General features: G+C 45.0%; 1 protein-coding gene across 1 annotated transcript in view; it reads right to left on the reverse strand.

Moving 5' to 3' along the window:
* DNAH14 (dynein axonemal heavy chain 14) overlaps positions 1–14638 on the reverse strand; it is a 283703-nt gene that overhangs the window by 102226 nt on the left and 166839 nt on the right. Inside the window, 3 exon segments of the mRNA XM_066623355.1 lie at positions 91–258; positions 6686–6826; positions 14481–14609. Coding sequence (XP_066479452.1) covers positions 91–258; positions 6686–6826; positions 14481–14609 — 438 coding nt within the window.

Raw genomic sequence — 14638 nt, forward strand, 5'->3', positions numbered from 1 at the left:
TTACCAGGTTACTAGATCAATTTTTTATGTGTTCTAAGCAACCAAAAAAATGCTTAAGATAACTTTAAACATATAGTAAATCAAACACACCTTAAAAAGATCTTGCAGATTAAATGTGTAATGACATTTAGCTGGAGTTGGAAGCATTTTGTGATACATTCTATAGTACAGAGCAATAGAGGCACATGTTAAAAGGTCAGTGCACTTTTGAACTTCAACCAAGAATCTTTTGTTATAGAAGTATGTTCCCAGACACACCTATAAGAAAGAAAATGCATAACTTTTAAACACTTTCCACAAAATACTTTATTTAAATAACCAAATATATGCTAAATTATACAATACAGGTGGGCTCCATATCTGCGGATTATTCATCCGCAGGTCAGGCTCAACGCAGGTCCCTTTGGGCCTGTGCGGAGCCAGACTTGGCCCCACTTGAGCCTTCCAGAGGGGACTGGATCAAGCCTCATAATGCCTTATATGGTATAAAAATATCACTTCCGGTTTCCTTTGGGAAACTGGAAGTAGCATTTTTCAGCCAGAAACAGATTCTGAAACCTGCAGAGACAGTGGGCGTACATGTGCTGCCTCTGCAGGCTTCAGAAAGCCCTCTGGAAGTGACTGGAGTTGTGCTCCAGTTGCCTCCAGAGGGCTCAGATGGATCCGATCGTGGATTTAATTATCTGCAAAATTTGGCATCCACAGGGGGTCTGAGAACGGATCTTCCATGGATATTGAGGCCCCACCTGCACATTTATATTTTACGACTAAGGGCCCAGTCCTATCCAGCTTTCTAGTGCTGATTCAGCTGTGCCAATGGGGCATGTGCTAAATCCTGCAGTGGGGAGGCAGTCACAGAGACCTCCTCAAGGTAAAATAACAATTGTTCCCTTAACTTAGGACTGTATTGTGGCTGCATCAGCACTGTAAAGTTGGATGTGATTGGGCCCTAAGCCCACAATGATGTTTAAAACCTTTTTATGATAGGAGAATTTCTCACTATGAATTCCTATTCTTAGTGTATACTGGAGACAGGGTTGGCCCAAGACATTCTGCTGCCTGAGACAAAGGGTGAGATGGCACCTCGCATTACACAAAACTTGCAACATAAAAGTCAACTGTTTTTTCAACAACTCCTACTCAGGATTTTGCATTTTCTTCCTAGTTCTGAAGCACAAAGATAAACTGTCAACAAATGGGGTTTTTTTGTGATCTATCTTAAGACTTTTATTTCAAGGAAGAGTTGTAAAAGTCATTAACAGGCAAGAACTGAAGAATAGCTAGAACAAAATCAGCAACAATATTCTGAATTGTCATATAAATTGAGGATATTCTTGAGAGCTTCTTCTACATCCATAACCATTAATTTTGTCTTCACTGCAAACCAATGCATTATGGAAGTAATAATAGCATTTTGCAAGTGTCAGAGTCCAGAGTAGAACTGAATAGATCTTTGAAACTTCCATACCTAACATAATGTCTAAAATATGTTAGGTATGGATAAAGACATAATCATGGGAACTCTGTGATTGAAATGTGTGATTGACCCTCACCTCTATTAATTTATAGATAGGCTTCCCTCCTGAATAAACTAGAGTGACCCACCATTTGAGAAGCCATGGTGTGATTGGCCCCTTGGACCGGTCTCTGGAACTCCAGTCACCAGTTCAAGGATGAATGAAAATTCCTGGACAGCGGCAGGTTCAGATGTATTAACAGATGTACTGTTAATAATAATAATTCACCTGACAAAAAGCTCCTGGAGGACAACAACTTTTGCTATTGAATTCTGGAGTGGAAGGGACAAAGGGACCGCTATTGCCACTTATTTCTTTTCATTACTATCCTTTGTTTCAATGAGCACTGCCTCCAAGTATTAGCACTGGTAAAGACCTGGCCAACCTTACTTAGATTCTGGATCCACCTCCTAAGTCCTCAGCCAGATATTTCTTTTGGGCACATTTTAACACCATGGTCCTGGATTCCAGATGTGCAACATGAAAGTAGGAAACCACTAAAAAGGCCACTTTTTGTTGCAAACTTCTGGAGGCCATCCTTCACCAGCTTGGGAGTGGAGTCCATGTCTGACAGTTCTTAAATACACAGGTAGATGGCCCATATGAAAATGGAGTTGGTAACAGAAAATCTGAAGTCTGAAGCCAATCTCAAATGCTCTGCATAGAGCCCCTTCTGCACACAAATCATAGTCTATGATATGTAGGGAACAAGTGCGGTGGTTAATAGCACAACTCAATGGAACAGCATAAAGAAAGGGGGAGATGACATTAAAAGTGAAGCAAGATAACATATCTTGGGGGATAATAATACATCAGGGAGTGGGAATTAATAATAAAATGCAATATATTCAGCAATCGCTCACACAACTAAACCCTAAACATAGATTAAGGTTGAAATCCTATACACAGTTACCTGGGAGTAAGCTCCAATGAAATCAGTAGGGCTTACATTTGAGCAGGTATGCATAGGATTTTCAGATCTAGACTCATTCATATGTACATACAGCACTCACACAAAGGAGATGTCAGGAAAAGAGGTGTCCCAGAGAAGGCAGGCTGAGCAAGAGAAGCACCTGTTCCTTCTCTGCACTTCCCCTTTACTTGATCATTAGCTGAATGGGGGAGAACCTCTGTAGTTTGTATTCACGGTCACCATCCCAGGCTACAGGGACCAGGCAGGGAACATAAGAACAGCCCCACTGAATCAGCCCATAGGCCCATCTAGTTCAGCTTCCTGTATCTCACAGCGGCCCACCAAATGCCCCAGGGAGCACACCAGATAACAAGAGACCTCATCCTGGTGCCCTCCCTTGCATCTGGCATTCTGACATAACCCATTTCTAAAATCAGGAGGTTGCGCATACACATCACGGCTTGTACCCCGTAATGGATTTTCCAATCCCCTTTTAAAGGCATCTAGGCTAGATGCCATCACCACATCCTGTGGCAAGGAGTTCCACAGACCAACCACACGCTGAGTAAAGAAATATTTTCTTTTGTCTGTTCTAACTCTCCCAACACTCAATTTTAGTGGATGTCCCCTGGTTCTGGTGTTATGTGAGAGTGTAAAGAGCATCTCTCTATCCACTCTGTCCATCCCCTGCATAATTTTGTATGTCTCAATCATGTCCCCCCCCAGGCGTCTCTTTTCTAGGCTGAAGAGGCCCAAACGCTGTAGCTTTTTCTCATAAGGAAGGTGCCCCAGCCCCGTAATCATCTTAGTCGCTGTCTTTTGCACCTTTTCCATTTCCACTATGTCTTTTTTGAGATGCGGCAACCAGAACTGGACATAATACTCCAGGTGTGGCCTTACCATAGATTTGTACAACGGCATTATAATATTAGCTGTTTTGTTCTCCATACCCTTCCTAATGATCCCAAGCATAGAATTGGCCTTCTTCACTGCTGCCGCACATTGGGTCGACACTTTCATTGACCTGTCCACCACCACCCCAAGATCTCTCTCCTGATCTGTCACAGACAGCTCAGAACCCATCAGCCTATATCGAAAGTTTTGATTTTTTGCCCCAATGTGTATGACCTTACACTTACTGACATTGAAGCGCATCTGCCATTTTGTTGCCCATTCTGCCAGTTTGGAGAGATCCTTCTGGAGCTCCTCACAATCACTTCTGTTCTTCACCACTCGGAAAGGTTTGGTGTTGTCTGCAAACTTTGCAACTTCACTGCTCAACCCTGTCTCCAGGTCATTTATGAAGAGGTTGAAAAGCACCGGTCCCAGGACAGATCCTTGGGGCACACCGCTTTTCACTTCTCTCCATTGTGAAAATTGCCCATTAACACCCACTCTCTGTTTCCTGGCGTTCAACCAGTTCTCAATCCATGAGAGGACCTGTCCTCTAATTCCCTGACTGTGGAGTTTTTTCAGTAGCCTTTGGTGAGGGACCGTGTCGAACGCCTTCTGAAAGTCCAGATATATAATGTCTACAGGTTCTCCCGCATCAACATGCCTGTTGACCTTTTCAAAGAATTCTATAAGGTTCGTGAGGCAAGACGTACCCTTACAGAAGCCATGCTGATTCTCCCTCAGCAAGGCCTGTTCATCTGTGTGTTTTGAGATCCTATCTTTGATGAGGCATTCCACCATCTTACCCGGTATAGATGTTAGGCTGACCGGCTTATAGTTTCCCGGGTCCCCCCTCTTTCCCTTTTTAAAGATAGGCATGACATTTGCTATCCTCCAATCTTCTGGCACCGTGGCCGTTTTGAGGGACAAGTTGCATATCTTAGTCAAGAGATCAGCAACTTCATTCTTCAATTCCTTAATAACTCTTGGGTGGATGCCATCAGGGCCCGGTGACTTATTGATCTTTAATTTATCAATGAGGTCTGAAACATCTTCTCTTTTAACCTCTATCTGACTTAAGTCCTCGGTCAGGAGGGGCGGTTCGGGCAGCAGTATCTGCCCGAGGTCTTTTGCCGTGAAGACAGATGCAAAGAACTCATTTCTCTGCCATCTCTAAGTCTCCTTTTATCTCCCCTCCCTCACCATCCAGAGGGCCAATGGCTTCTCTGGCGGGTTTCCTGCTTCTAACATATTTGAAGAGGGGGCCATCTTGGAAAAAGCCCCTTCAAAGCACTGAACCCCTGGGATCCTTATTAAAAATTAGATCCACACCAGCCACAGCAGGGCAGCAAGATGTGACAACTACTGAATTACCCATAAGCATGGACTAGGCAGACAAAGGGTAAAAGTTTATTAAAAGTCCAAAAGAAATAGAATTAAATAAAATGGGGAAAATTTAAAATCCCCTTGCTCCCAGCAGCAGCACCACAATTGCTGCAACATCATCAGGGCCTACCTCTACCCCCACAAATACTTACCATGGTCCCAAAGCCTGAGTAGGACTATGGGAAATGCTGGTCTAGAACAACCTGAAGCTCAGCTGCCTGTGCTGATGCACTGTTGTGACAATGTTGTTTTGTAGATCATGCCCTTAAACTACAAAGTAGTCACTGAAGTAAAGTCTTTTTACTAACTGTGAAATCTGATCTGTTGGACCAATGCAACTATATATGAGGGTCGCCCAGAAAGTAATGCACCACATTTTTTTTCTTCAACAATTATTTATTGAACATAATGAAACTTACACACAAGAAAGAATGATGTTTCTTCTACACTCCCTATTTTTCCACGTAATCTCCGTCCAGTTCTATGGCCTTCCTCCAGCGAGACACAAGGGCATGTATGCCCTGTCGGTACCACTCCTTGTTCTGGTCACAAAGCCATTTCTGCACTGTGCGAATCACCTCTTCGTCATCCTCAAAATGTCTTCCGCGAATGGCATCCTTTAATGGCCCAAACAAGTGGAAGTCTGAGTGAGCTAGGTCAGGGCTGTAGGGTGGATGGGGTAACACAGTCCAACCCTGTTTAGTGATGTGTTCCGAAGTCCTCAAACTTGTGTGAGGCCGAGCATTATCATGTTGAATCAAACATTCACCTGGGTTGTTATGGCACTGAAGTCGCTGGAAGCGCTTCTTGAGTTTGGTTAATGTCTTCACATAAGCTTCAGAATTAATGGTGCTGCCTCTTGGCATCACATCAATGAGTATGACGCCCTCACAGTCCCAAAACACAGTGATCATGACCTTACCGGTGGAAGCAGTTGCTTTGAATTTTTTCTTCTGTGGAGACTGAGGATGACGCCATTCCATCGACTGTCGTTTTGTTTCGGGCTCAAAATGGTGAACCCAGGTTTCATCACCTGTCACAATCCTGGACAAGAATGCTTCCCCCTCATCTTCAAAACGTTTCAGCAACTCAGAAGAAATGTTTTTTCTGAGAGATTTGTGGTCCACCCTAAGACAGCGCGGAACCCATCGTGCACACACTTTTGAGTAATCAAGAGCACGGATGATTGCATCCACACTTCCTTTGCTGATTGACAGCTTCAGCGCCAACTGCCTAGTCGTTATGCGTCGGTCCTCGTGAATGAGCACATCAGCAAGCTGCGTCTTGTCAAGTGTGACAGCCGTGGATGGCCGCCCCGAACGCTGCAAATCTTGGAGCTCTGCCGAACTGCCTTCTAATGGCCTCGCCCTCTGTGCCCAGCGACTAACCGTACTTCTGTCGACTGCAGATTCTCCATAAACTGTACACAAACGTTTGTGAATGTTCCCAACAGTTTCTTTCTCCGCAGTGAGAAATTCAATGACGACACGCTGCTTGTAACGTACATCACTTACAGACGCCATTTCAAAACACTACTGCAGCTACGCTATCTGTCTAAAGAAACCAAAAATTTGTGTGCGCACTCCTGAGAATTCAAATAATGTATATCTAAAGTTTCGCATTCGTACCATTACTGTAGGCTGAGAAAAAAAATGTGGTGCATTACTTTCTGGGCGACCCTCGTATAAATGGCTTCTGATGCAGAATAGTCTGAAAGGGAAAAGCATTTAACTTCAATGCAGTGGTTCCCAAACTTGAGCTGTGGCTCCCTGGGGAAACCAGGCAGGAGAGCCACAGAATCCTCACAAAAAACCTACAATGTATAGGATTATGGCTCTAATGGGGAGCAATGGCCAATGGCCCAGTAAGTCAGGGGAGCTGCCTGAAAATGTTTGGGAACCACTGCTTTAATGCATAATTTTAAGTGTTAGTTTTTTATTAAAAATTATTCAGTGATTTCTGACATATCTATTACCTGGAAAACACGTTGCAAAGATTGTAAAGAAGCTGCAGGCAAAACTAGTGTGCAGAACTGTGTCAGAAGGCGGGGACTAATTTCATTTGCTCCGTCACTGAGAGGAGCACAAGTTGCAACCACAGCAATGTCCTGAATATGCTGTGAGGAAAACAAAAGGGAGAAAGTGTAAAAGTTGGAATCAAAATATTTAAAATATTGTTTTACTAGTCCAGGGGCAGTAAGCATATACGACAAATTCTATACATTTGGCTTATGTTCTCAATATTTGAAAATCCAACTTTTCAGATTAATGAAAAAAAGAACACATCTCCATGTTCCTATGTCAAATAATGTAACTTTGCTACAATCAAAATCAAACTGGAAACAGAATGGAGATTAATGGAAGAGCCAGATATAGATATAATATAGCATTTTCATAAACTTCCAATGAGGCACTCACAGAAATTTTGGAGGTCTGAGGGCTAACCTAGACGTGACAATAATATTTGTTTGACAACCCATTTGTTTAAACCCAAGCCTGCCCCAGTCACATATACAATGAGAAGAGGATGGAAAGGCTGATTTTTAAACAGGCTGTGTGGGGCAGGGGGGCTGAACTTCCCATGTGCACATCACTTATATTCCTGTATATATTTAACTATACAAAACTGATTTAACTATATTAAATAAAAGGAAATAGAAGAACAATTACACGAAATAAACAAGGTGTAGTGCAAATTGCACAAAGAAATAAACTGAAAACACAAATTAGATATATCAAGTTACATCCTAGCATCCTAAGCCAAAGATGCAGTTCCTTAACCAATAAGAACATAAGAACAACCCCACTGGATCAGGCCATAGGCCCATCTAGTCCAGCTTCCTGTATCTCACAGCGGCCCACCAAATGCCCCAGGGAGCACACCAGATAACAAGAGACCTCATCCTGGTGCTCTCCCTTGCATCTGGCATTCTGACAGCCCATTTCTAAAATCAGGAGGTTGCACATTTACATCATGGCTTGTAACCCATAATGGATTTTCCCTCCAGGAACTTGTCCACTCCCCTTTTCAAGGCATTCAGGCCAGATGCCATCACCACATCCTGTGGCAAGGAGTTCCACAGACCAACCACACGCTGAGTAAAGAAATATTTTTTTTTGTCTGTTCTAACTCTCCCAACACTCAATTTTACTGGATGTCCCCTGGTTCTGGTGTTGTGTGAGAGTGTAAAGAGCATCTCTCTATCCACTCTGTCTATCCTCTGCATAATTTTGTATGTCTCAATCATGTCCCCCCTCTGGTGCCTCTTTTCTAGGCTGAAGAGGCCCAAGCGCCATAGCCTTTTCTCATAAGGAAGGTGCCCCAGCCCAGTAATCGTTTTAGTCGCTCTCTTTTGCACCTTTTCCATTTACACTTTGTCTTTTTTGAGATGCGGCGACCAAAACTGGACACAATACTCCAGGTGTGGCCTTACCATCGATTTGTACAACGGCATTATAATATTAGCCGTTTTGTTCTCAATACCTTTTCTAATGATCCCAAGCATAGAATTGGCCTTCTTCACTGCCACTGCACAATGGGTCGACACTTTCATCGACCTGTCCACCACCACCCCAAAATCTCTCTCCTGATCTGTCACAGACAGCTCAAAACCCATCAGCCTATATCTAAAGTTTTTTTTTGCCCCAATGTGCATGACTTTACACTTACTGACACTGAAGCGCATCTGCCACTTTGTTGCCCATTCTGCCAGTCTGGAGAGATCCTTCTGGAGCTCCTAGCAATCACTTCTGGTTTTCACCACTCTGAAAAGTTTGGTGTCATCTGCAAACTTAGCCACCTCACTGCTCAACCCTGTCTCCAGGTCATTTATGAAGAGGTTGAAAAGCACCGGTCCCAGGACAGATCCTTGGGGCACACCGCTTTTCACTTCTCTCCATTGTGAAAAGTGCCCATTGACACCCACTCTCTGTTTCCTGGTCTTCAACCAGGTCTCAATCTAGGAGAGGACCTGTCCTCTAATTCCCTGACACTGGAGTTTTTTTAGTGGTGAGGGACCGTGTCGAACGCCTTCTGAAAGTCCAGATATATAATGTCTATGGGTTCTCCCGCATCCACATGCTTGTTGACCTTTTCAAAGAATTCTATAAGGTTTGTGAGGCAAGACTTACCCTTTAAAAAGCCATGCTGATTCTCCCTCAGCAAGACCTATTAGTCTATGTGTTTTGAGATTCTATCTTTGATGAGGCATTTCACCATCTTACCCGGTATAGATGTTAGGCTGACCGGCCTATAGTTTCCCGAGTCCCCCCTTTCCCTTTTTAAAAATCGGTGTGACATTTGCTATCCTCCAATCTTCTGGCACCGTGGCCGTTTTGAGGGACAAGTTGCATATCTTAGTCAAGAGATCAGCAACTTCATTCTTCTATTCCTTAATAACTCTTGGGTGGATGCCATCAGGGCCCGGTGACTTATTGATCTTTAATTTATCAATGAGGTCTGAAACATCTCTTTTAACCTCTATCTGACTTAATTCCTTTGCCAGGAGGGGCTGTTCGGGCAGCGGTATCTGCCTTAGGTCTTCTGCCATGAAGACAGATGCAAAGAACTCATTTAATTTCTCTGCCATCTCTAAGTCTCCTTTTATCTCCCCCTTCCCTCCCTTACCATCCAGAGGGCCAACTGCTTCTCTGGCAGACTTCCTGCTTCTAACATATTTGAAGAAGCTTTTATGATTCCCATTAATGCTGCTGGCCATGTGTTCCTCATAGTCTCGCTTGGCCTCCCATATCACCTTCTTACATTTCTTTTGCCACAGTTTATGTTCCTTTTTATTCTCCTCATTAGGGCAAGACTTCCATTTACGTAAGGAAGCCTTCTTGCCCTTTGTGGCCTCTCTAACTTGGCTCGTTAGCTGTGCGGGCACCCTCCTGGACTTAGTCGAGCCCTTTTTCCTTTGCGGTATACACTTCCGCTGGGGCTCTATTACTGTTGATTTGAGCAACCTCCATGCTCTCTGTAGAGACTGGACTCTTTTTACCTTCCCTTTCAACCTCCTTCTAACCAGCCTCCTCATTTGAGGGAAGTCTGCCCATTGGAAGTCAAGGGTTTTTGTGAGAGATTTGCCCGGTATTCTTTCCCCGACATGCATGTCAAAACGGATCACAGCATGATCACTGTTCCCCAATGGCTCAGTAACATTGACATCTCTAACCAGGTCCTGAGTACTGCACAATATTAAATCCAGAGTCACCTGTCCTCTGGTGGGCTCCATGACTAGCTGCTCTAAGGCACAGTCATTTAGCACGTCAAGGAATCCGGTCTCCTTTTCGTGATCAGAACACAAATTGACGCAGTCAATATGAGGATAATTGAAGTCCCCCATGATTACAACCCTGTCCCTCCTTGTCACCTCCCTGATCTGTTTCCTCATTTCAAGGTCCCCATCAGATTTCTGGTCTGGAGGACGATAGTACGCCACCAGTATTACATTGCTCCTCAGGCCTGGTAATTTAACCCACAGAGATTCTACGGTGGAGTCGGACCCGCCTTCAATCTCTACTTTGCTGGATTCTATCCCTTCCTTAACATAAACAGCCACCCCACCTCCAACATGCCCCTCCCTGTCTCTTGCGGTATCAGTGGGATACCGCAATCCCGGGCTATAAACTCTACAGAAGAGAGTTTATAGCCCGGGATTGCGGTATCCCACTGATTCTCTGCATTCCACCAGGTTTCCGTTATGCCCACTATATCAATGTTTTCCGTTGTCACCAGACATTCCAGTTCTCCCATCCTTGCTCATAGACTTCGGGCATTTGCATAAAAGCATTTGTACATGGAATGCCCCAGGATGGACTGCTTATTTGCTCCTTCATCCCTGAATCCTCTCATTGTGCCAAACCATCTATCACATTCCATCACGCTACCATTCCCAATTTCTTTTCCTACTCTGCCTTCGTCTTGTTGTTCTCTAACCTTCCTATCCTCGCCCCATAGGGATGAGGAGTCCCAAACCAGATGCCCCTTGGCTCAGTTTAAAAGCTGCTCTGCCACCTTTTTAATGTTATCTGCCAGCAGTCTGGTTCCATTCTGGTTCAAGTGAAGCCCGTCCCTCTTGTACAGGCCCCGCTTGTCCCAAAATGTTCCCCAGTGCCTAACAAATCTAAACCCCTCCTCCCTACAGCACCATCTCATCCATGCATTGAGACCCCTGATCTCCACCTGCCTAGCTGGCCCTGCGCGTGGAACAGGTAGCACTTCAGAGAACACTACCTTTGAGGCCCTGGCTTTCAGCTTCCTATCTAATAGCCTAAATTTGGCCTCCAGGACCTCCCAGCTACACTTGCCCATGTCGTTGGTGCCAACATGCACCACAACCACTACCTCCTCCCCAGCACTGTCTACCAGCCTGCATAGACAAGAAGTGATGTCCGCAACCTTCGCACAAGGCAGGCAAGTCGCCATGCGGTCCTCACATCCATCACAAACACCCCTCTCTATGTTTCTAATAATCGAATCCCCCACTACAAGAAGCCCCCGACCCCCCTCCCGCCGAGGAGTATCCTGAGTGCGTTTAGATACAGGCCCGTCCAATCTTGAATTCCCAGTACCTGCCTCATATTGAACCTCTGAACAAAAGCCCACGACATCATTAAAATCTATTGGTTTTATCAAACATGAAGATTTTTTTATTTTCATCATCCTCTTCTGCGTTGTTCCTTGAGGTCCCTTTGTTCCTCCTACCAAGTCCAGCACAAGCTGAACTGTCAGTTGAATCAGGGTTTAAATTTTCTGCCCTCCCTTTCCTTTTTATTCAAGTATATGTCAGCATGATCGCCATTATCATCATCATTGCCATCTCCACCTTCTTCCACACCTGCCTCATCTTCAAAACAAACTACATAAAAATAGTCTTGGAGAAAAATAAAGTCTCCTCCTCTCCCACTCATCCTGCCCAGCCTATTCTGAAAAAGCAGCAGGTGGCAGTGGTGACAAAGATGCCATGAATCTGTTCCCTATGGAACAGGGTCACAGCGGACCTCTATCTCCTCCTCTACCACTGTGAATTTTGGCAGTGGTACTGGAAGGGGTGCTGGAAGAGAAGAAGGTAACCTGCTGCTGCCCTGATCAAGATGGCAGCAGGGTGAAGCAGCCAGATGGCAGGTTAATAGTGGTAGGAAGAAAGCACAGGCTTAGCCCACCATTTGAAGCAGTCAATTTCCCCCAGCTTCATGAGTGGGCCAGCTGTGCTTTCTACCAGTAAATGTCAATCTCATTGCAACAATCTTCCTACACTTTTGCTCCAGTACTTGCTTAGGTCCTCAGAAGAGTAAAACCAGACATGTTAGTGTAATTTTTGAATATGCAGGCTTGCACAATTAGGCATGGCGTTCTTTGAGGGAGGATCTAGTTTCGCCTAAGAAGGAGAGCAGAGATTACCCCCTTGACAGCTATGTTTTAACAGATACCAGACAGTTCCTCAAAGTATGAAACCAAGATCAAACAAGAAATACTGGGAAAAAAAATTTCTATGGCACAAATGCATGAATATCGCAAGAGACTCTAAGTGATAAGGCCTATAATCACTTTGCAAAGACATCAACAAGAGAGTGTGCTATAGGTGAACAAAGGACTTGAGTTCTGAGCATGATGTGCGGGGTGTGCATGTGTGCACAAGTCATCGAGAGGAAAGCTTAAATCAAATGAATATCTCCAGTGGTGTTGCTAGGATTCGCGTTACCTGGTACAGGAGGCCAACACATCATTCCAATGATGGACCTCCTCCCATGCAGTGGGCAGGGCAACACCCTGGACCATGGATGTAGTGATGTACCATTCTCCTGCCCACCCCCGCTGAGGTTTTTGGCTATAACTTTTCATAGAATAAAGATACTTCAATGTGATTTGTTTCATTGCTTTCTGCATGAAATTACACATCAAACGATCTATAACATGATGATATTACTCCCACTCTGTTCAGTGATGGTGTTTGTTCCTGGCAAAGGAAAGGGCAGCAGCATCCTGAGCACGCCTACTCAGAAGTAAGTCCCATGGAAATCACTGAGCTTTACTTCCAGGTAAGACTTGGAGGCTGCCATCCTATAGTACACACTCAGCTGCTGGAAGTGAGTCTCATTCAACAGAATGGGGCTGACTTCTGGGAATGCTTGCAGGGCACTGCATGGTTGTGTTCCTGAATGCTCAGCTCCTTGCCGAAGTGACCCCCAGTCTCTGGAGGGAAAAGCTTCCTCCCGCTGGAAGGCTTTGGGGGGAGACACGCACACCCCTCCATGAGTGATGTAGTGGAAGGACAGTGAGCAGTGCGCACTGCAGTCCTGCCTGCAATCCTATCCACACTTACCTAGGAGTAAGCCCCATTCCCTATAATGGGACTTATTTCAGACATGCATAGGATTGGACTGTGTCTTGCCCAGAGCCACAAAGGCCCCCCTCATGTCCTTCCACCTCCTTCGGCCTCCAACCCCAAGCCTGCCAGAGAGCTGCAGTGCCCAGCACCATTCAGCCAGCCCCACCTCCAGGAAGAGCAACTGCCATTACCTGCCTGCCTGACTGCTGTGCCAACAGGGATGAGTGGGTGGTTGCTGTGCCGGTGGGGATGTACACATGGCTGGGTGGCCTGGTTGGAGATCCCCAGGCATATAAGCTCCTGCCAGGGAATGTGGTGGGCCAGTGCATGGTTCCAGCCAGGGTGAAGTGTCCAGAGCCACTGAGGGTTGGAGGGCTAGGATGGGGACTCCTGCCTCACTGCCTCTGCTGTGGTGGTCCTTCCCACCTTCCAGGCAGAACAATCACCCCTCTTTCCAGTGATAGGGAGGCGTGGTGAGGATGGGGGAAGAGGGAGGAAGGGGCTTCAGGGGGGCACTGTGAGGAACCCACGTGAAGGAGCAGCATGCCTGGGAGAAGGCGATTCCAGTTGGCCTAAGTGACTCTGGAGCTCATCACCTTGCGGCCAGTTGTGTTTCCTCCCATGTGCAGCAGGTGGGTGGCGTGTCACCCCATCCCAGTGCGTCACCTGGTGCGAGCCACACCACATGCACCACCCTAGTGATGTCACTGAACATCTCCCCAGGATGTAAACATATGAAAGAGGAAGAAAACGAAAGGCTTAAACTAAAAATACCCTGTTAACTGTGCAAAGAAGTATTTCTTTGAATTGTGCTCCTTGTATACTTAGCAGAGGAAATGTAACTGCCCTCTTCACCCCAGCACAATGTCTTTTAGTGGTTGATTGCTGGTATTCTTCTGCATCTTTTAGGTTGTAAGCCCTTTTGGGACAGGGAGTCATTTAATTATTTGATTTGGTCTGTGAATCACTTTGTGAACTTCTTTGTTGAAAATTTGTATATGCATATTCTTAAAAATATTTCCAAATAAATTTTTAAGTTTCCCATATAAATAGTGTATACTAACATATGATAAAAATCCTGGCCATATGTCTATGAAAACTATTTTGAACAAGGATCCTGTGCTCTAATATAAACGTATGTTGACAATTGAATCAAAATACTGTGTTCATATAACATAGGCCGCAATCCTAACCAACTTTCCAGCACTGACATAAGGGCAATGCAACTCCGAAGTAAGGGAACAAACATTCCCTGAACTTGAGGAGGTCTCCATGACTGCCCCCCTACTGCAGGATGCAGCACATGCCCCACTGGTGCAGCTATGCCAGTGCTGGAATGTTGGTTAGGACTGCGCCCACAGTAACATTAAGATTGCATTTTAAATATTCTACAAAGTAATAAAAATAATGAAGATAATCTGAAATCCATAGAGTACAGTACCTTCCAAGCAAGCTGTTTAGTATCATAAAATCCCCCCAAATCCAGAAACTGTCGAATTAGTTCTAGTGGTGGTTGAGCCCCATACTCCTCTGGTATTGGCATATTCAGGTCATCAATAAACAGTAACACCTTAGAATAAAAATATAACAAACCACATA

The sequence above is a fragment of the Tiliqua scincoides genome, chromosome 1 (assembly GCF_035046505.1).
Source record: "Tiliqua scincoides isolate rTilSci1 chromosome 1, rTilSci1.hap2, whole genome shotgun sequence".
Classification (NCBI taxonomy): Eukaryota; Metazoa; Chordata; class Lepidosauria; order Squamata; family Scincidae; genus Tiliqua; species Tiliqua scincoides.